The sequence below is a fragment of the Anomaloglossus baeobatrachus genome, chromosome 5 (genome assembly GCF_048569485.1).
Source record: "Anomaloglossus baeobatrachus isolate aAnoBae1 chromosome 5, aAnoBae1.hap1, whole genome shotgun sequence".
NCBI classification, from domain to species: Eukaryota; Metazoa; Chordata; class Amphibia; order Anura; family Aromobatidae; genus Anomaloglossus; species Anomaloglossus baeobatrachus.
This window is the reverse complement of record NC_134357.1, coordinates 194,445,739-194,467,649: the sequence shown is the minus strand read 5'-3', so window position 1 is coordinate 194,467,649 and position 21,911 is coordinate 194,445,739. Positions and strand designations below refer to the sequence as shown.

At 49.9% G+C, this 21,911-nt stretch overlaps 1 protein-coding gene across 5 annotated transcripts in view; it reads right to left on the bottom strand.

The window, feature by feature from the left end:
* DLG5 (discs large MAGUK scaffold protein 5) overlaps positions 1–20,354 on the bottom strand; it is a 343,229-nt gene extending 322,875 nt beyond the window's left edge. For 4 of the 5 annotated variants that reach the window (XM_075349077.1, XM_075349073.1, XM_075349078.1 and 1 more), the window contains exon 1: positions 19,577–20,354. In XM_075349077.1, coding sequence (XP_075205192.1) covers positions 19,577–19,874 — 298 coding nt within the window. In that variant the 5' untranslated portion in view covers positions 19,875–20,354. The remainder of the gene's footprint in view (positions 1–19,576) is intronic. The other variant, XM_075349072.1, reaches the window with a different exon arrangement.
* Between the last annotated feature and the right edge of the window lie 1,557 nt (positions 20,355–21,911).

The following is a 21,911-nucleotide window of genomic DNA, read 5'->3' as shown; positions in this document are numbered from 1 at the left end:
CTAATACAAATAAATGAGAAAAAAAACTGATCCAGCGGCATCAGTCGCTCGATCCGTTTTTTTTCAAAATTTGATGGATTGTGACTGATGGTAAAAAAATGATGCGTGAAAGGGACCTAGCACCAGAAAAAAAAATAAAAATTAGATCAGTTTCAAATGGCTGAATTCTGGGCATGTGAACTTAGCCTAATGCTAAGTGTATTACGATCCAAGCACGGACCATGATGTACAGACTTCCTGCGGGTCTCTTTACCCGAACTGGACAGCCTCATATGCAGGGCACATAAGTTATATTGATTATATTAACAGGGAAAACTTTTTTTTTCTATTGCTTTTTTTTTTTGCATTGGACAATGGATAACATACAACGTGTAACTGATACTTGACCACATACAGTTAGTTGTCTCACAAATCACCATTACTGATGTTTTTAAGTGAACACACAAAAGTATGTAGCCTACCAAAAGATTTTTCTGACACATGGCTATTTGCCTACATGTTTTTTTTCAATGGGGCATATAAAGAGCTTTATGCCACACTATCGATAAATTGTAAGCTTTCGAGTAGGGCCCTCATCCCTCATGTAACTGGTTAACTATATGTTACTTTGTATTGTTTTTATTGTCCACATGTCCCCGTCTAATTGTAAAGTGCTGCGGAATATGTTGGCGCTATAAAAATAAAATGTATTATTATGGTAAATAACAGGCCACTTGTAGTTCGATCACTTTAGAATTGTGCCAATATGCCTTCAAAAAAGAGAATTTTGTTTACTTACCGTAAATTCTTTTTCTTATAGTTCCGTATTGGGAGACCCAGACAATGGGTGTTTAGCTTCTGCCTCCGGAGGACACACAAAGTACTACACTTAAAAGTGTAGCTCCTCCCTCTGAGCCTATACACCCCCTGGAGAACCAGATCTAGCCAGTTTAGTGCAAAAGCTGAAGGAGAATAGCCACCCACAAGTAAAACAGAGCAAGAACCGGAACAACCGGAGACTCTGTCCACGACAACAGCCGGTGATAACACGCGGAACAAGAAATTGCCAACAGGCAACAGGGAGGGAGCTGGGTCTCCCAATACAGAACTATAAGAAAAAGAATTTACGGTAAGTAACAAAATTCTCTTTTTCTTTATCGTTCTTATGGGAGACCCAGACAATGGGACGTCTCAAAGCAGTCCATGGGTGGGAATAAACAAAAACTAAGAAGTAGGCGAAGCCTAACTTCACAAATGGGCGACAGCCGCCTGAAGGATGCGTCTGCCCAAGCTCGCATCTGCCGAAGCATGAGCATGTACTTGGTAGTGCTTTGAAAAGGTATGCAGGCTAGTCCAAGTGGCAGCCTGACAGACTTGTTGAGCCGTAGCCTGGTGCCTGAAAGCCCAAGAGGCACCGACAGCTCTGGTCGAGTGTGCCTTGATCCCCGGCGGGGGAGGCACCTGAGAACACTGATAGGCATCCGAAATGGTCGACCTAATCCAACGGGCTAAGGTCGGCTTAGAAGCAGAAAGGCCCTTGCGCCGACCTGTGGTTAGCACAAAAAGAGAGGTGCACCGCCTAAGAGCAGCAGTGCGAGACACATAGATCCGGAGAGCACGCACCAGATCCAGAGTATGCAACGCTTTTTCAAAGCGATTAACAGGAGCCGGACAAAAGGAAGGTAGGGTAATGTCCTGGTTAAGGTGGAAAGGGGAGACCACCTTAGGAAGAAAGTCCGGAGTCGGACGGAGAACCACCTTGTCTTGATGAAAAACCAAAAAAGGTGACTCCGAAGAGAGCGCAGCCAAATCGGAGACTCTCCTGAGGGAAGTTATGGCCACTAGAAAGACCACTTTCTGTGAAAGACGAAACAAAGAAACCTCCCTAAGAGGCTCAAAGGGGGGTTTCTGCAAAACCGTGAGAACCAAACTGAGGTCCCAGGGATCCAAGGGCCGCCGGTAAGGTGGAATGATGTGAGACGCGCCCTGCATGAAGGTGCGAACCTGAGCCAGCCGGGCGATACGCCGCTGGAACAGCACTGACAGAGCCGAGACTTGTCCCTTGAGAGAGTTGAGGGACAGTCCCAGCTGCAGACCGGACTGTAGAAAGGACAGAAGGGTCGGCAAGGAAAAAGGCCAAGGAGGATGGCCGGAAGAGCGACACCAGGACAGGAAAATTTTCCAAGTCCTGTGATAGATCTTGGCGGAGTAAGACTTACGGGCCCGAGTCATAGTGGAGATGACTTCAGGAGGAATACCAGAAGCCGTCAAGATCCAGGACTCAAGAGCCACGCCGTCAATCTGAGAGCCGCAGAATTGTGGCAGAAAAACGGACCTTGTGAGAGAAGGTCTGGACAGTCCGGAAGATGCCACGGCACCTCTACAGACAGATGGAGCAGGTTTGGGTACAAAGCTCGCCTGGGCCAGTCCGGAGCAATGAGGATGACTCGACGGCCCTCCATTCTGATCTTGCGCAGGACTCTGGGCAAGAGAGCTAGAGGGGGAAACACGTAGGACAGATGAAACTGGGACCAGTCTTGAACCAGAGCGTCTGCGGCGAATGCCTGAGGATCGTGGGAGCGAGCCACGTAAACGGGAACTTTGTTGTTGTGACGGGATGCCATTAGGTCCACGTCCGGAGTGCCCCATTTGCGGCAGATTGACTGAAAAACTGCCGGGTGCAGGGACCACTCGCCACTGTCCACGGTTTGACGGCTGAGATAATCTGCCTCCCAGTTTTCCACGCCTGGAATGTGGACTGCGGATATGGTGGACTTGGAGTCCTCCGCCCATTGAAGGATGCGTTGTACCTCCAACATTGCCAGGCGGCTGCGTGTCCCGCCATGGTGATTGATGTAGGCAACCGCTGTCGCGTTGTCTGACTGGACTCGGATGTGCTTGCCCGCCAACAGGTGGTGAAAAGCTAGGAGAGCCAGAAGCACGGCTCTGGTTTCCAGCACATTGATCGAAAGGGCTGACTCGGAGTCCAAGTGCCCTGCGCTCGGTGGTGGAGACATACCGCTCCCCAGCCGGATAGACTGGCATCCGTGGTGAGGATCACCCAGGACGGGGCCAGAAAGGAGCGTCCCTGAGAGAGAGAGAGGGGCCGAAGCCACTACTGAAGAGAGCTCCTGGTCTGTGGCGACAGAGCCACTAACCTGTGCAAGGAGGAAGGCCGCTTGTCCCAACAGCAGAGAATGTCCAGCTGCAGGGGACGCAGATGGAACTGGGCAAAGGGAACAGCCTCCATGGACGCCACCATCTGACCCAGCACCTGCATCAGGCGCCTGAGGGAATAACGGCGGGGCCTCAGCAGAGAGCGCACCGCCAGTTGAAGGGACTGCTGTTTGACTAAGGGCAACTTCACAAGTGCCGGCAGAGTCTCGAACTGCATCCCTAGGTACGTGAGACTCTGGGTCGGAGTCAGAGTGGATTTGGGAATATTGACAAGCCACCCGAATTGGGCTAGAGTGGCGAGAGTGAGCGAGACACTGCGCTGACAGTCTGCGCTGGATGAAGCCTTCACTAGAAGGTCGTCCAGGTAAGGAATCACTGCCAACCCCTGGAGGTGCAGAATCCCAATCACTACTGCCATGACCTTGGTGAATACCCGAGGGGCCGTGGCTAACCCGAAGGGGAGAGCCACGAATTGGAAATGTTCCTCTCCGATTGCAAAACGTGGCCAACGCTGGTGTGAAACTGCAATTGGCACATGCAGATAGGCATCTCTGATGTCGATGGATGCCAGGAAATCCCCTTGGGTCATTGAGGCAATGACTGATCGCAGAGACTCCATGCGAAAATGCCGCACCTGAACATGCTTGTTGAGAAGCTTGAGATCCAGGATGGGCCGGAAGGAACCGTCCTTTTTGGGGACTAGGAAGAGATTTGAGTAGAAACCTCTGAACCGTTCCCGGGCGGGAACCGGTACAATTACTCCGTTGGCCTGCAAGGACGCCACGGCCTGCGAGAAGGCGGCGGCCTTGGAGCAGGGGGGAGTTGACAGAAAAAATCTGTTTGGCGGGCTGGAAGAGAATTCTATCCTGTAGCCGTGGGAGATGATATCCCGCACCCACTGATCGGAGACGTGTTGAAACCACGCGTCGCCAAAGTGGGAGAGCCTGCCACCGACTAAGGATGTTGCTGGAGCAGCCAGATAGTCACGAGGACGCTGCCTTGGTGGCAGCACCTCCTGCGGTCTTTTGGGCGCCAGTTGGATTTCTGGTCCTTGGCTGAGTTAGTGGACGAGGCCGAGGGCTTAGAGGACGACCAGTTGGAGGAACGAAAGGAACGAAACCTCGACTGATTCCTGCCCTGGACAGGTTTCCTGGTCTTGGTTTGTGGCATGGAAGTACTCTTCCCGCCAGTAGCTTCCTTAATAATTTCATCCAGCTGTTCACCGAACAGCCGGGACCCAGCAAAAGGGAGTCCAGCAAGGTACTTCTTTGAAGAAGCATCTGCCTTCCACTCTCGAAGGCACAAGATCCTGCGGATAGCGAGGGAATTAGCCGAAGCCACCGCAGTGCGGTGAGAAGCCTCCAGCATGGCAGACATGGCATAGGATAAAAAAGCTGAAGCTTGGGAAGTTAAGGTAACCATTTCGGGCATAGATTCCCTGGCGAGGGAATGCATCCCCTCTAGAGAAGCAGAGATGGCTTTGAGAGCCCACACTGCTGCAAAAGTCGGGGAGAACGAGGCCCCTGCCGCTTCATATACAGATTTGGCCAGAAGGTCAATCTGGCGGTCAGTGGAATCCTTAAGAGAGGTGCCATCAGCCACCGATACAACGGTCCGGGCTGAGAGTCTAGACACCGGGGGGTCTACCTTTGGGGAATGAGCCCACTCCTTGACCACCTCAGGTGGAAAGGGAAAACGGTCATCAGAACCACGCTTTGGGAAGCGTTTGTCAGGACAGGCCCTGGGCTTGGTCACAGCGGCCTGAAAACTGGAGTGGTTAAAGAACACACTCTTTGCCCTTTTAGGCGAGGTAAACTGGTGCTTTTCTGCCAGAGAGGGTTGTTCCTCTGATACTGGCGGATTGAGATCCAGTACAGAATTAATGGACGCAATCAAATCACTAACATCTGAGTCACTTTCGGACAGATCAATGGGGTACATGGAGTTAGCCTCCGAGCCCCCCGTAAAGGCATCCTCCTCGTCCTGCGAGTCAGCTCCTGAATCAGAGCCGCGGGACGAGGAAGGAGAGGGAACCCTGTGTCTCTTCTTAGAAGGACGGGGTCTGGGACCAGATGATGAATCCTCTGTGAGCTCCGGTCCTGAGAGACCCCTAGCAGCAGAGGCACCCTGTGAAGGGGGCTTATGCATATTCAGCAAAGTCCTGGACAGAAGTCCCATGGAGTCGGCAAAAGACTGGGAGATAGACCTAGAAAAGGATTCTACCCAAGCCGGGGGTTCAGCCACAGGAGCAGGAGCAGCCTGAGAGACCACTGGGAGTGAGACTCCAGGCTGAGGCACCATCAGGTTAGAGCAGGCATCACAATGTGGATAGGTGCTTGATTCAGGCAGTAGGAGCTTACATGCAGTGCATACCGAATACAGCTTTGGTGCCTTGCTCCTCGTGTGAGACATGCTGCTGGAGTGGGGGCTCTGCCAGAGAATGACCCCCAGAGAGTATATACAGAGGTCCACAACCAGAGGTTGTGGCTTACCAGACCGCTGGAGCGGTGTTGTGTGCCCTCCAAATCCCGAAGCCCGGACCCCCAAGCACAGCACCTCAGCAGGGATGCTGCAGACTAGCGCTGCAATGACTGATCGCAGGGGGAACGCTGAGAAAATGGCCGCCGGAGCGAAGAGAGGGGGCGGGACTTGCTTGGGAGCGGGATCTGGAGGGCCATAGAGACCTACAGGGGAGGGGACATACACTGCAGTGAGGAGTGTCCCTCCCCTGTGCAGAACGGCCGCCAGGCGGAGCCGAGCGTGTCCCTCTGCATGAGTGACATGCGAGGGCAGAGAAACCAAAACTAGGCCTCCGGCGAAGCCGGGGCCTAAATTTGAGCGGTGCGGCAGGCGCCATCGGCGCGGTTCTCAGGCGACAGCCAGAGAACCCGCCGGAAATGTCATAAAACACAATCAGCACACTCTCCCACAACAATAAAGTACAGGGACCCCCAATATATAAACGCCTCAGGTACTTAGCTTGCTGAGACGCAGGGTTCCAAGTCCCTGGGGATGAGTGCTCCGGTCCAGCAGGATCCTGAAGGGCTGCGGATGGAGACCGGTCTCCTGCCAAGCATGGAGAACAGTGCTGGCTCCCACTTCAAGCCAGAGCCTAGGAGGGATGGTGAAGGAGCGCGGCATGTAAGGCTCCAGCCTTGGAATCAACCTTAACAACACCGCCGACACAGTGGGGTGAGAAGGGACATGCCGGGGGTCCACTTGGACCTGCTTTTCTTCAAACTCTTTCCAAAAATCAAAAATCAGATGAGAATGCATGTGTGGATGTATGCCTCCTGAACACAAAGCGATAAACTGGCTAGATCTGGTTCTCCAGGGGGTGTATAAGCTCAGAGGGAGGAGCTACACTTTTAAGTGTAGTACTTTGTGTGTCCTCCGGAGGCAGAAGCTAAACACCCATTGTCTGGGTCTCCCATAGGAACGATAAAGAAATACATGTTCAGCCTCACAAATGAGGAGTAGTCAGTGGTGACAGCTATTCCAATGCTTTCATTATAAGGGCCAGTACAAAATCAACCTTGTGGATTGATCCCTTTCTCTATATCCTATGTGTAAGGGGGTTAGTGATCCAGGCAGGAAGGGGTGTGTGTATGGAGGAGGATGGGTCCCTGCAAAGTGAGTATGCCTCATTTTTTTATTTTCCAAACAATTCATGATTAAAAAAAGAATACCGGTATACACATATTTAACTATCCCTTTAACATTTTCAATTTAGGATTTAAAAATCTAGGACACTTAAAGGGTTGTGGTATCTCCATACTGCTGTACACAACACAGTAGTAGCGGCTACAATTGCAAATGGCAATTAAAGAAAAAACAGAATCTGCTCTACTCTTTCTGAGAAGAGACTTATAAAGTGCTGTGTGCAGAAAACACTATTGTTTAACGCAAGTGTGCCAGCAAGAATAAATTATCAGTGGTGCAATGGATTGCTAGCATGGTATTGAGAGTCCAGACCTTGGAAATCACAGATCATTCATTAGTAGTTTGAAGAATTATTCCATGCATAAGGACCTTTTACTATTTAGTTGTTTGTGTTTACTGTTATTAGTGGTTAATGTTCACATGTAGGGATTTACACACAAAAACAGAGTCGAAGTAATTTGCTTGAATAAATTCTCAAAATAATCCAATGCCATCATTGTCTAACCTATAAAATAACTTTGCCAACAAAATCCCAATGAATGCAACAAAAATGATTGAAAGTGAACATTGATTAAGAAGATTGTGGGAATAATCACAAGGAAGGTTTGTAGAAATTTCTGTGAGTCCTGATTTAATTTGAACAGGGCTTGAAGAAATCCATGTGCTTCCTGCAGAAATAACCCTACCCAGATGTATGGAACAGATTGTAAGGAAGAAGTGAATTCCTCCTAAGAGATGAGTTGTAATGAGCTTTAAGTTGTCATGCAGACGAGGCTGGATTATTGTCTGAATTCTCATTATGTATAAACAAGCATTTCATTTTGCTTGATATATGTATATAATCTTATAGAAGATACATAAGAATTCTGGGTACCTCTGCACCCTGCTGGCCACTACTAGATGCTGCTTATAAAACTCCACTCTTGGCGCTCTGCCACGTTCCCCTGTGTTTGTTCACTAAAGGAACATTAGCTGAAGGCTGTAGTGTCAGCACTTCCCAGCTAGACTAAAATGTAGAGCGTCTGCTACAAGAAGAGACTATCAAGCCAATGTGCAGATTGAACATACAAGGGAAATGCAACTTTACACAATCTCCCCAGTATTTAAAGGCAACCTGGCAGCAGTCAAGCTGCGGGGAGCGGGTCAAGGAGAAGCTGCCTGGCATCTGCTGTGTACAGGTCATTGAAACCCAGAGCTTTCCAAAGTGTGGTTTGTTTTTTTTCTTAAATGCAGCAACGTGTCAGAATAAAAAGCATAGATGAAAGCAATAATGCAGCCAATGATTAATTCATACTGCCCATAGCAGGAACAACATGAATCTGTAGGCAGGTTCCCTTTAAGACAAGCCTAGTATGAACAATTTATACGTATGCTCTTTCTTTTATGCAGAGTCTCCCATGTAAGATTTCCCAGCAAGCGAACAATGACCAACTGAATACAGCCTGAGCGCAGCTCACTGGCAGCGTTCTCATAGGCAGGGGCACCCGTGGTGTTTTCTAATTCTCGTAAACACAACTGAAGAGTTATTTTTATCCTGTGTGTGAAATAAAGATCAGACAGCATTTGCAGGCAGATTTCAATTTGCATTGTGTAAATAAAGTGTTAGAGCAGACACACTCGGGGTACGTGCTCACTAGGAGTTTTACTTGCGTTTTTGATGCTGCATATTTTTGCTGCATCCAAAATCCAGTTTACGGTACAAGCAAAGTGGATGGTATGAATAGAAATCTCACGTCCACTGTGCTTTTTTACACTGTACAAACTCCCCAGCGATGCGGTATTCCAATCCGCAGCATGTCAATGTCTCTTAAGGTGGTGTCTCACACAGCGACAACGACGTCGCTGCTACGTCACCATTTTCTGTGACGTTGCAGCGACGTCCCATCGCTGTCGCTGTGTGTGGCATCCAGCAACGAGCTGGCCCCTGTTGTGGGGTCGTTGCTCGTTGCTGAATGTCCAGCTTCATTTTTTCGTCGTCGTTCTCCCGCTGTGACGCACACATCGCTGTGTGTGACAGCGAGAGAGCGACGAAATGAAGCGAGCAGGGAGCAGGAGCCGGCGTCTGGAAGCTGCGGAAAGCTGTAACCAAGGTAAACATCGGGTAACCAAGGGAAGACCTTTCCCTGGTTACCCGATATTTACCTTCGTTACCAGCCTCCGCCGCTCTTGCTGCTAGTGCCGGCTCCTGCTCTCTGCACATGTAGCTGCAGTACACATCGGGTAATTAACCCCATGTGTACTGTAGCTAGGAGAGCAAGGAGCCAGCGATGAGCAGTGTGCGCGGCTCCCTGCTCTCTGCACATGTAGCGATGTTATGATCGCTGCTGCATCGCTGTGTTTGACAGCTAAGCAGCGATCATAACAGCGACTTACAAGGTCGCTGTTACGTCACAGAAAATGGTGACGTAACAGCGATGTCGTTGTCGCTGTCGCTATGTGTGAACCCAGCTTTAGGCAGGCTTTGCACACTACGACATCGCAGGTGCGATGTCGGTGGGGTCAAATTGAAAATGACGCACTTCCGGCATTGCATGCGACATCGTAGTGTGTAAAGGCTCGATGATACGATTAACGAGCGCAAAAGCGTCGTAATCGTATCATCGGTGCAGCATCGGCGTAATCCATGATTACGCTGACGCGACAGTCCGATGTTGTTCCTCGTTCCTGCGGCAGCACACATCGCTGTGTGTGAAGCCGCAGGAGCGAGGAACATCTCCTACCGGCGTCACTGCGGCTTCCGTAGGATATGCGGAAGGAAGGAGGTGGGCAGGATGTTTACATCCCGCTCATCTCCGCCCCTCCGCTCCTATTGACCGCCTGCCGTGTGACGTCGCAGTGACGCCGCACGACCCGCCCCCTTAATAAGGAGGCGGGTCGCCGGCCAGAGCGACGGTCACAGGACAGGTGAGTCCATGTGAAGCTGCCGTAGCGATAATGTTCGCTACGGCAGCTATCACAAGGATATCACAGTTGCGACGGGGGCGGCCACTATCGCGCTCGGCATCGCAGCATCTGCCTGCGATGTCGCAGCGTGCAAAGTGCCCCTTAGGCTATGTTCCCACGATCAGTATCTGTTCAGTTTTTGATGGTGCATAAGTTATGCACCATCTCAGGACCTTAGTTCACTAGCTTTTGTTTTGTGTATGTTTTTGACACTGCTTTTTTTATATCTCTGTTTGTTGTATCATCTAAAGCTCTGTTGTTTTTGAAACTTCCTGGTATTGACATCATTAGGTGCGGAACACACACTTTTCTTTTTTTTATGCGTTTCCGATGCGTAAACACACCAAAAACGCGTGTGTTTTTTATCTGCAGAATTTCCACATCAACTGCAATTCTATGGGGAAAATCTAAACAAAAAATTGAGTGTTCTAGCAAGAGAAATTGCCATGCTGCGGATTGGAATAAACAGGTGAATTTACGCAGCGTAAAAAAGAAGCACAGTGGACATGAGATTTCTATAAATCCCCAAACTGCGCTTGTACTGTAAAATGCTGCATGTTTGAAGAAGGGAAAATATGCAGCATCAAAAATGTGAGTAAAACTCATTGTTGGCACGCACCCTTGCTCGTACGCCTAGTCTCCTGTGCGGAACTTACCCTTAGGGGTACTTTGCACGCTGCGACATCGCTACTGCGATATCATCGGGGTCAAATCGAAAGTGACGCACATCCGGCGCTGGTAACGACGTTGCAACGTGTAAAGCCTAGATGCGCCGATAAACGATCGCAAAAGCGTCGAAAATCGGTGATCTGTGTAGCGACGGTCATTTTCATAATGTCGCACCAATAGGAGATACGATGTTGTTCCTCGTTCCTGTGGCAGCATACATCACTGTGTGTGAAGCCGCAGGAGAGAGGAACATCTCCTTACCTGCCTCCACCGGCTATGCGAAAGGCAGGAGGTGGGCGGGATGTTTACGTCCCGCTCATCTCCGCCCCTCTGCTACTATTGGCCGCCTGCCGTGTGACGTCACTGTGACGCCGCACGACCCGTCCCCTTAGGAAGGAGGCGGTTCGTCGGCCAGAGCGACGTCGCAGGGCAGGTAAGTGCGTGTGAAGCTGCCGTAGCGATAATGTTCGCTACGACAGCTATCACAAGATATCGCATGTGCGACGGGGGCGGGTACTATCGCGCTCGGCATCGCTAGTGTACCGCCCCGCGGCTCGGCTGCGACCGCCGAGCCGCTCGAATCCGTGCCCGTACTGCGGGTGGTGGCTCGAGCCTCTCACGGACCAGGGGGTCACGTCGTTCTGAAAGGGAGTTGGCGGTACACGCGGGGACTTGAGTGAGGAGTTCCACGGGGCCGCGGTGGTTTGGGATGTAAGTTCGTGACGCCACCCACGGGTTGTGGTGATTGTAGACACCACCGCTGCGGTGAAGGTATGGGGGCTCCCGGGAGCGGTGTAATGGCGCAGCTAGGTGTTGACCCCTCCGTGGGTAGGGGGTGTTGCTCCCGGGGCCCAGTTGGCGAGGGCCGGGGTGCAGGGTGAAGTGTTGCGGTACGGTGCGGTGTGCAGCCCGAAGGCACTGGTGTACTCACTATAACACAAGACACCGGAGTCTCTGGTAAACCAAACGGAGTGATGAATGGGGCCCGCAACCGGCTGCAGCTTCTCCCAGAATAGGTTGGTAGTTTCCGCCTTTCTCCTGCACCTCTGTGTGTAAATGTTTGACTCCTATGCCTAGACACCGGTAGTCCGCTCCCCGACTTGTATATGCTGTAGGAGCCCGTTTGCCCGCAGACGCTGGCCCTTTGGGTCTCTATGCCTTGGCGGTGGCTTTACCCTGTATGGTTGGGCTGTTGTCTTCTAACGGGACTTGTGTGGGATAGATCCTTAAGTCCAGTCCGCAATCAGTTGATTTGACTTGGCCCTGTTGGTTCAGGGCTTTGTACTGGGTCTGAGTACCCCTCCTGGTGCTTCGGTTTCCAATCGGTTCCCCGGTTCGGTACCGGCGGGCCACCACCCGACCCCGGTCCCTATGGTTCCACCGGCTGTAATCCCAGCTCCTGCAGGTGGCCACCACCGTCTTGCCTCCTTGCCAATGGCGACTGGGCTCCGACCCAGCCACCTGGTAGTCTCTTGGCAGGCCTGGGCACAGGACTGCCCGTGAACTTGACTGCTCTCAACCTCCTGTAGACTACTCTCTTCCTCAACTTGAACCTGACTCTGTGTTTTACCGCCTCCAGGCCTGTGAACTCCTCGGTGGGCGGAGCCAACCATCTGGCCCCGCCCCCTGGGTTGGACATCAAACCTGGAGGGTGGTGACAAGGTTTTTAGTTTGACTGATGTCACCTAACCGGGAGGGGGTGGTGTTGTGTGTGACTACCTGGGACGACCTGACTAGTCCAGGGCGTCACACTAGCCGATGCTAGCGATATCGCAACGTGCAAAGTACCAGTTAGACTTGCATTAGATGCAAAATCTGCACTAGCTACATGTGGACCTTGTGTATTTGCATTGCTCCAAATTTGCTGTGGATTTCACAAAATGCATTCTGAAGGGTGAGACCCACTGTGAAAAAGCACAGCATCAACACAACTACAGAACTCTGAAAAAGTAGAAGAGCTCTGCTTTTCTGCAGGTGATGGAGGAGGTAAGAATTAGGCTAGTAAAAAGCAGCAATAAGGACTATTACCAATAGATTCTCTAAACAGGCTGCCAATCACACAACAAACAAGCAAAACACCCATTCGTAGAGTGAAATGATTTTGAATTTTGCTTTCATGTGTAAACAGAACACGTGCTGCCGAGACCAAAATGCTCTAATGCGCACAGTACACTTATATTACTGATCAGTCAGTGCATGTGAAAACAGTCAGCCTGTGTAAATAGGATATTTGACAACCGCTGATCCGCTCCAATGTAGCCACTAAAAGTTGCTCAGCTGCATGGTTCCCAGTGTGTTCTAGAGTATCAGAAAATATCATTGTTCTCAGCAGCACGCCATGCGTGTACACATGTACGATGCGCTGCCAAGAACAATCATTTTTTTTTAAACTAGCTTAAAAATCTTTTCACCCTATGAACATTTTGCTGGTTTATTTAGCAATTAGATTGGCAGATAATCGGTAAACAAGCATCCCCAGGAACACTCGTTCATAATTCTCTAGATGCCTGTGGACATATCCATCTATGAACAATACAAACCCTCCTGAACTTTGCACAATCTACCCATCCACCTTTTACTTGGATAGGCACTCATTTTTCACCTGCAATAAAATGTATTGCCAGCAAGGTTGTATAACAAAAACTAAAAGTACCTGCAAATAAAGAGTGAAACAAAATAAAAAGTTTCTAACGGTATTCATACAGAATAGATTATAATGTAATATATATTGTGGCTGGAAGTATGTAAATCTTGTGGTCACCTGTTCTCACCAGCAATACTGGTGAATCCTGCCACTATGTAGTGTGCATGCTGTAAAGTCTCACAAGTCTGCAGCCTGGTAGAATGACTCCAAACTTATCAGAAGAACGGACAACTCCTTTAACACTAGAAGTCCCAGAAATTTCGAGCTCCCCCTGAAGTCCCAAAAGAGGGTCAAATGACCCTTAGTCCAAACTGAATAGAACTAACTAGAAACTAAGTGGCTAAACTCAATGGAAAACAACAACCTCCTGTGGTGCGACAGCAATGGCCTTAATTACAGAACAAAAGACGGTGATTATAGGATGTTAGCTAAAATCCTTCAGGTCATTCGACCCGTCTCTGGGTTCCAAAAGGTAGAAATGTTAAATGACCCCTCTCTGGGACTTCTAGTGTTAAAAGAGGTTCTCCAGTCTAAAACGACAAGTCTGCAGTCACCCTCTATGTCACTATGTACTGCAGATTTATAAATCCTCACTTAGCGCGCACTGTGCACTGCGAGGATTCTCCGCTGTCAGGATCGGGATGCAAACTCCCAGCCAGAAACCTACTAGACTTTTACCAGCCTCACGCAATATACTTGTATTAAGGACACCGGAAACAGTCTAGTTAGATACTGGCCAGTAGTATGCATATCCTAATGCTGACACTGGAGCATCCTCACAGTATGCGCTATGTGAGGAATCAGATGTCTACAGTCACATATAGTGACTGCAGACTTGTCGTTTTAGACCTAATAACCTCTTTAGGGTAAGTTCACACAATGCGTTTTTCGCAGCGTTTTTGCGCAGTTTTCGGGTGCGTTTTTGCTCAGAAAACTGCATGACTTTGCTTCCCCAGCAAAGTCTATGAGTTTTCATTTTTGCTGTCTGCACACAGCGTTTTTTTTCGGCTGCGTTTTTGTGGTGCCACAAAAACGCAGCATGTCAATTATTCCCGCGTTTTTCACTGCGCTTTTCATCCATTGAGTGCAATGGGATGTGTAAAGACGCAATGAGAAACGCAAATAGGTGCGTTTTGGTGCGTTTCTATTCTAAGACCAAAAACGCAGATATAAACGCAGGAGGTGGGTAGTAAAGTGACGTGTACAGGAAGAGGATTCCTTCTATCAGTAAACACAGAAGCATGAATCCTCCCGGTACCGTCACAGCCGCTTCCACCTCCCATCCTGTGCATGTCAGCTGCCGTGCGGCGTCATGTACGGGCAGGAGGTGGAAGCGGCTGCGAAAACAAAAGTGAACAGTAGAAAAAAAAATATGTCATACTCACCTGTCTGCAGGGTCCCGGTGCCATGCCCACTCCCAGCTCCTCCTCCCGGTACCACCGCTCCGGGTGTGTGCAGTCTCCACAGGTACGTATGCCTGCAGGATGCAGGACCTGGCGATGGATCACCTGATGCAGTCACCTGACGCGTCAGCTGATCGTAAGTCTCGGGGTGACGCCAGCGGCCGGCCGGTTTAACCTATCAGCGGATGCGTCAGGAGACTTCATCCCTGATTACTGGCAGCTCCTGCAGCGATCGGACGGGATCAGACTCGCTCCAGGAGCTGCCGGTAATCAGCACATAAGTTTTTTTTTTTTTTTTTGCACCGATGCATGAGCTGATTGTATAAACGGCTTTTATACAATCAGCTGCTGTGTCATGTGATTCAGGCACTTGAACCTGACATATCATCTGATCGCTTTGCCTTCCAGCAAACCGATCAGATGATATTGGATCCGGATTGGACGGCGCGGGACCCTTGACCCAGGATTACTGCGGAGGGGGGGGTTCTTTATTTCAATAAAGATGGAGTGACTAATTGTGTTGTGTTTTATTTCTAATAAAAATATTTTTCTGTGTGTTGTGTTTTTTTTTTATCTTTACTAGAAATTCATGGTGGCCATGCCTAATATTGGCGTGACACCATGAATTTCGGGCTTAGGGCCAGCTGATAATATACAGTTAGCCCTAACCCCATTATTACCCAGTGAGCCACCCGGCATCAGGGCAGCTGGAAGAGTTGGATACAGCGCCAGAAGATGGCACTTCTATAAAAGCGCCATTTTCTGGGGTGGCTGCAGACTGAAAATCGCAGCAGGGGTGCCCAGAAAGCATGGGCACCCTGCACTGTGGATTCCAATCCCCAGCTGCCTAGTTGTACCCGGCTGGACACAAAAATATGGCGAAGCTCACGTCATTTTTTTTTTTTTTTTTTTTTAATTATTTCATGAAATTCATGAAATCATTAAAAAAAAAAAAAGGGCTTCTCTATATTTTTGGTTCCCAGCCGGGTACAAATAGGCAGCTGGGGGTTGGGGGCAGCCCGTACCTGCCTGCTGTACCCGGCTAGCATACAAAAATATGGCGAAGCCCACGTCATTTTTTTTGTTTGGGGGGGCAAAGAAATCCTGCATACAGTCCTGGAAGGAGGATGCTGAGCCTTTTAGTTCGACAGCTGCTGTCTGCTCTCCTGCATACACTATTGGATGGAGGATGCTGAGCCTTGTAGGTCTGCTCCCCCTGACTCTCCCTCCAGCATACAGTCCTGGATGGAGCATGGTGAGCCTTGTAGTTCTGCAGCTGCTGTCTGGTCTCCTGCATACACTATTGGATGGAGTATACTGAGCCTTGTAGTTCTGCAGCTGTCTGCTCTCCTGCATACACTAGTTGAGAATGAAGAACATATTGAAGAAGGAAATGACATCAGACCTTTTTTTTTGTTCACTGATAAAAAAAACGCATAAAGACGCAGTGAGCAAAAACGCAGCAAAAAACGCACCAAATCGCGGCAAAAACGCATGCGTTTTTTGCCGCAAAAAACGCACAAAAACGCAGCGTCAAAAAAACGCAGTGTGTGAACCTTGCCTTAAGGCCCTTTTACACAAATCAACTGCGGCCACTAAATTACCATTGATGGGTTTTATATAAGACAATTTACAGTTGTTTAATGAGTTAGACAGGCCAATCAAAATGCTACACTCACAAAATAGACTGTAAAGTGGTAATGAAAGGGTTAACGCTGTGCTGCCGTGAAGGAAAAAGACAATACAAGGATACCTCAATGGTGAATTATTAAACAACGCGTTTTGGAGACTCAGTCTCCGAAACATGTTGTCCAATAAAGCACCATTAATCTTGGATTGTCTTTTCATTCACGGTAACATGGCATTAACGCTTTCATCACTGCTTTACAGTGTACATCCACGGGGGGCTGCACCAGCAGTGTCTTGTATAAGCTTGCAAATGGTTGTGACTCTCTAACCCGACAAGGAAAGCCTTCTCTGGGTTTCACCCCTTGTTTCACACCCAGACAAGACAATATTTGCACTTCTCGGTCTTCAAGTCCTATTTAGCCAACACTAACAAAATAATCATTACCATTCTGTGCATGTAAAATATCATCATCATTAACAGCAAATTTCCTGTTTACACGGGACAAAAATACAACAATAAGGACTTCTACTTCCAACATGAGAGGTCTCAGTTATCCAAAGAATGAGTGTTTTGCTTGTTCACCGGGTGATCATCAGCCTATTTACACAAGTCGGCAATCGACGACGAATGCTCATTCCTAAAAATCTGGCCATCTAAGTGAACTTTTACACTTTAAGGCTATTTTACTTGTACAATCTATATTACAGGGATAGAAAGCTTTATCTACAATGCATTACCGTACTTATTTCATATTGATCTTAAGTTGCAGTGGAGATCACAACCAGGGCTGGATTTTTGAGGTTACTTTTTGCCAGCTAAAGCCATCCACAAACTTGTTGACAAACAAGCTGAATCATAATGTAACAAATCATCCCTATTTACATATGGAGTGTGAAAAGAGCTCTGCCCATTGTAAAACTACAGTGATTAAGGGTGTTATACACACCAGAAACGCATGTTTCATTCTTGGGCTGTATTGAATGTCATATGAAATTTTACGATGCCTGAGTGAAAATTCAGGAATTTTATCCATGCAGCTGGATACATCCCTATTTGTTCATTCGTCTTCCCGCCATGAGCAGTGTCATCAATCCACAGGCTAATGCGGTCAGCTGGCTACCTCCTCTTTTTACGATAGTAAAAAAAATGCTATCAGTTCAGCGGCAAACTCTTCATATTGACAGTAAGCTGGTTCCAAGAAGTGTGAACATGGAGTAAGGGTCCCATGACACGTAGAGACGTTCCAGCGATCCCGACAATGATACGACCTGGTCAGGATCGCTGGTACGTCGCTACTTGGTCGCTAGTGAGCTGGCAAACAGGCAGATCAAATTAACGACGCAGCAACGATACGGCGATCCATATAACGACCTCGGCGGTCGTTGGGACCCTGTCACACAGCAGCTATTCTGACGACTCAGACCTCGATAGAGGCGTAGTGTTTCCACCCAGGCATGCCAACGAGGTCGCTCGTCATTGTTATGTCATCAAACACAGCGATGCATGCTGCCCAGCGGGACACAAACGATCAAAAAGTGAACCAGGACATTCAGGTACAATCGGCCATATCGCAGCGGGGGTGCGGTCGCTGCTATGTGTCACATGTAGAGAGATCGCTAGCGAGGTCGCTCTTGCGTCACAAAACCTGTGACGTTTCAGCGATCTAGCTAACGACATCGCTATGTGTAACGGGACCTTAAGACTGGTCCTACAATAAAGATTTAATCTCTGGCGTCTTCCATACAGATCAGACTAATGTGGATATGGACGGATTTGTCCAACAGCACAATGTGAATGGAGCCCCAGGCGATTCATTGTTGGGGGGAATATTGGTCTACCATGCATTGCAGAATGGTGAATACAACTCTGGACTGTAATGTAGCATATACCTAAAACTCAGTACAAGAAATAATACAATGTATTGTAACGCTCTATGAAAATGTACACTGTACCATTGTACAAAGTAGTATACTTCAATCTGAGGTCATTGGGTGCATGTACACTACAAATGACTGCCAATGCTACACGATCGGCAGTCATTCAATAGCCTGTTTAGAAGGCTGGCACCACTTCCAGTGAGCACATGACACAACCATCAGTAATAGATTGTTCTGTGTGCACAGACTGTCTCGGCAGCACTTGTCCTGTTTACACGGTACTAGGTGCTGCCGAGAATGATCCTTTGAAGCAAGCTTAAAAATCATTTTACCCAGCGAAGAAGCATGTTGCTCTTTTGGAAGCCTGTTTATTGGTAAATAAACTCCTCATCCTCACTTGCTTCCCAGATCTTATCTTTGGGACCACAGTGCCTGTGTACATACACTGTCTGTATACATACACTGTGTCCATAGAGAAGGGATCAGGGAATGGAAGCTGAGCACTTCCTGCACTTTGTCAAATAAACTTTATTGACATGAGCATAGGTGCAGACCCAGCCTTATTTTATTACAGCACAAAACAATCCACGGTTGGTGCTGTCCAAGAGTAACCTGCTCCCTGCTTTCATCTTAAAGCAATTCTGGTTCTTATCGGCTACACACATTTTTATGAGAATAATGTTTGTACACATGGGCTAAATGTTTCACTCATGACCAATTTTGGTCACGCATTAAATTAATGAAGTAAAGATGCGCATGATCGACCACAGCTCCATTCCCAAGCAGCTCGAGAGCTTGGATCTCGGGTTTGGTGGAGTCCCAATGGTCGGACCGCATCCAACGGAGAGGGGATAAAGGCCGAAATTACCAATACACCCTTAAGAGAAGTCTCCCTAATCCATTGATTTTGGCAGGACTGGCTGACAATGTAATGTGTAGGGGGTGCCCAAACTTTCTTCTGCAAAGAGATTTTGGGAAAATGGATTTCGCTATTTGGAGCGTGTATGTATATGGCAGGAGTTAGGAGGGGCGGTCAGCCAAGCCCTAGTTCTGTGGCCAGTTATCATCAGTGTATGGCTAGCAGTAGTCCAGGCCTTAGGCTATGTGTCCACGGTAGAATGTACCTGCGGATTTTTCTGCATGAAAATCCGCGACTTTCGCGGCAAATCCGCACCTTATTTTTGCCGCGGATTACCACGAATTTGCCGCGGATTTTGATGCGGATTTTTTTTTTTTCCCCCCATTCTATACCCAAAATCCGCACCAAAATCCGCAACAATTGACATGCTGCAGATTTTTCCGGATCAAAATCCGCGGCAAATCCGCCGCGGAAAAATCCACAGCATGGACAAAGCATTTCCAAAATGCCATTGAAATGGCTTGGAAGTGCCGCTGCTGCAGATTTTCGGAAAATCCGCGGCAAAATCCGCGCAAAATCCGCAGCGTGGGCACATAGCCTTCTTTCTGGATATTAAAATCGGTCTATGCCGCAATTTTTGGTAAAACTGAGGGGCTGCTAAGTGTATGTACAGAGGGGCCAGAGCTGGTCATCTGGCAGCACAGTGTATATAGGACCAACATTGGATCTCACCTGCGGCGTCTCCACTCCCCAAGCCGTTCAAGTAGAGGATGGGTAGTAGATGGGGCTCGGTCTTCTCCAGGGCTACCCTCAGATCCTGGAAGTGGTCCTTGTCCTTAACAAGAAGCATCTTCAGCAGAAGGTCCACTTTATCCTGCTGTGTAGTACAGCTAGTGTCCAGCTCCTGCCTGTCCCTGAGGGTGAGGGTGCCAGCCTCCTCCAGGAGGTTCAGCAACCTGTCTGCATCACTGATGGCCTCCACCAGGTTCTTGTGGCACTGCTGGAGTAACTCCCTGTGCTTGGGCTCCATCCTGACTCGTCAGCAGCTCCCTCCTCTTGTCTGTGAGCTTGTCTCTGTGGAGTTACAGGCCCAGCAGGAAGCTCCAGCTAGCAGCCTGAACAGGAGCTGAGCACAAGCCTGCCCTCATGCACCCTCTGCCTGCACATAGCCTGCGAGCAGCAGCCATATTGCTCAGCTGGGGAGGGCTGCGGGGCTGCATGCTGTGCCTCACCTCACAACCTTATCACTGCTCCTCTCCCTCCTTCCCTGCAACTGTTTCCAGTCAGCAACGGCGAGAACAAACTGCTCCCCTCCTCCTCCTCGGGCAGACAGTCTGCTTCCTGCTACATGACTGAGCAACAGTGCGGGCTCCGGAGCTGCTCCGCTCTCACAAGCCGCCGCCGCCGCCGCTCTTCTTACTTTCTGCTCCACAACTCCTCGCCCACACCCCGTGCCCAGTACAATGTGCCGCTGTAGGAGAGCGCTTTCCTCCCGTGTCCCCTCCTCTCTCGGTGGCTTCCTCCTCTTCCTCGGGCCCTCCCCTTCTCCCTATCTGTGGACATTGCTGGGTCACTTCTTCCCTGTGTTCTCCATACTCTGTATTTATACTAATGTATCACTTCATGAGGGACAGTTAGGATCACTAGTGTTACTATGTGTGAAGGGAATTACAGGACTGGGTCACAACTTGGGGAGACCCCACCGGCTAACACAAGGTCTCTCCAGCCAGCCGGCCCAGTGTCCCCCACAAGCTAACACAAGGTCTCTCCAGCCAGCCCAGTGTCCCCCACAGGCTAACACAAGGTCTCTGCAGCCAGCCGGCCCATGTCCCCCACAGGCTAACACAAGGTCTCTGCAGCCAGCCGGCCCATGTCCCCCACAGGCTAACACGAGGTCTTTGCAGCCGGCCCAGTGTCCCCCACAAGCTAACACAAGGTCTCTGCAGCCAGCCGGCCCATGTCCCCCACAGGCTAACACAAGGTCTCTGCAGCCGGCCCATGTCCCCCCACAGGCTAACACAAGGTCTCTCCAGCCGGCCCATGTCCCCCCACAGGCTAACACAAGGTCTCTGCAGCCAGCCGGCCCAGTGTCCCCCACAAGCTAACACAAGGTCTCTCCAGCCGGCCCAGTGTCCCCCACAGGCTAACACAAGGTCTCTGCAGCCGGCCCATGTCCCCCACAGGCTAACACGAAGTCTCTGCAGCCGGCCCATGTCCCCCCACAGGCTAACACAAGGTCTCTCCAGCCGGCCCATGTCCCCCACAGGCTAACACAAGGTCTCTGCAGCCGGCCCATGTCCCCCACAGGCTAACACGAGGTCTCTCCAGCCGGCCCATGTCCCCCACAGGCTAACACAAGGTCTCTGCAGCCGGCCCATGTCCCCCACAGGCTAACACAAGGTCTCTCCAGCCGGCCCATGTCCCCCACAGGCTAACATGAGATATCTCCAACCGGCCCATGTCCCCCACAGGCTAACACAAGGTCTCTGCAGCCAGCCCATGTCCCCCACAGGCTAACACGAGGTCTCTGCAGCCGGCCCATGTCCCCCACAGGCTAACACAAGGTCTCTGCAGCCAGCCCATGTCCCCCACAGGCTAACACAAGGTCTCTCCAGCCAGCCCAGTGTCCCCTACAAGCTAACACAAGGTCTCTCCAGCCGGCCGGCCCAGTGTCCCCTACAAGCTAACACAAGGTCTCTGCAGCCGGCCCATGTCCCCCACAGGCTAACACAAGGTCTCTGCAGCCGGCCCATGTCCCCCACAGGCTAACACAAGGTCTCTCCAGCCGGCCCAGTGTCCCCCACAAGCTAACACAAGGTCTCTCCAGCCGGCCCAGTGTCCCCCACAGGCTAACACAAGGTCTCTCCAGCCGGCCCATGTCCCCCACAGGCTAACACAAGGTCTCTGCAGCCGGCCCATGTCCCCCACAGGCTAACACAAGGTCTCTGCAGCCGGCCCAGTGTCCCCCACAGGCTAACACAAGGTCTCTCCAGCCAGCCCAGTGTCCCCCACAGGCTAACACAAGGTCTCTGCAGCTGGTCCATGTCCCCCACAGGCTAACACAAGG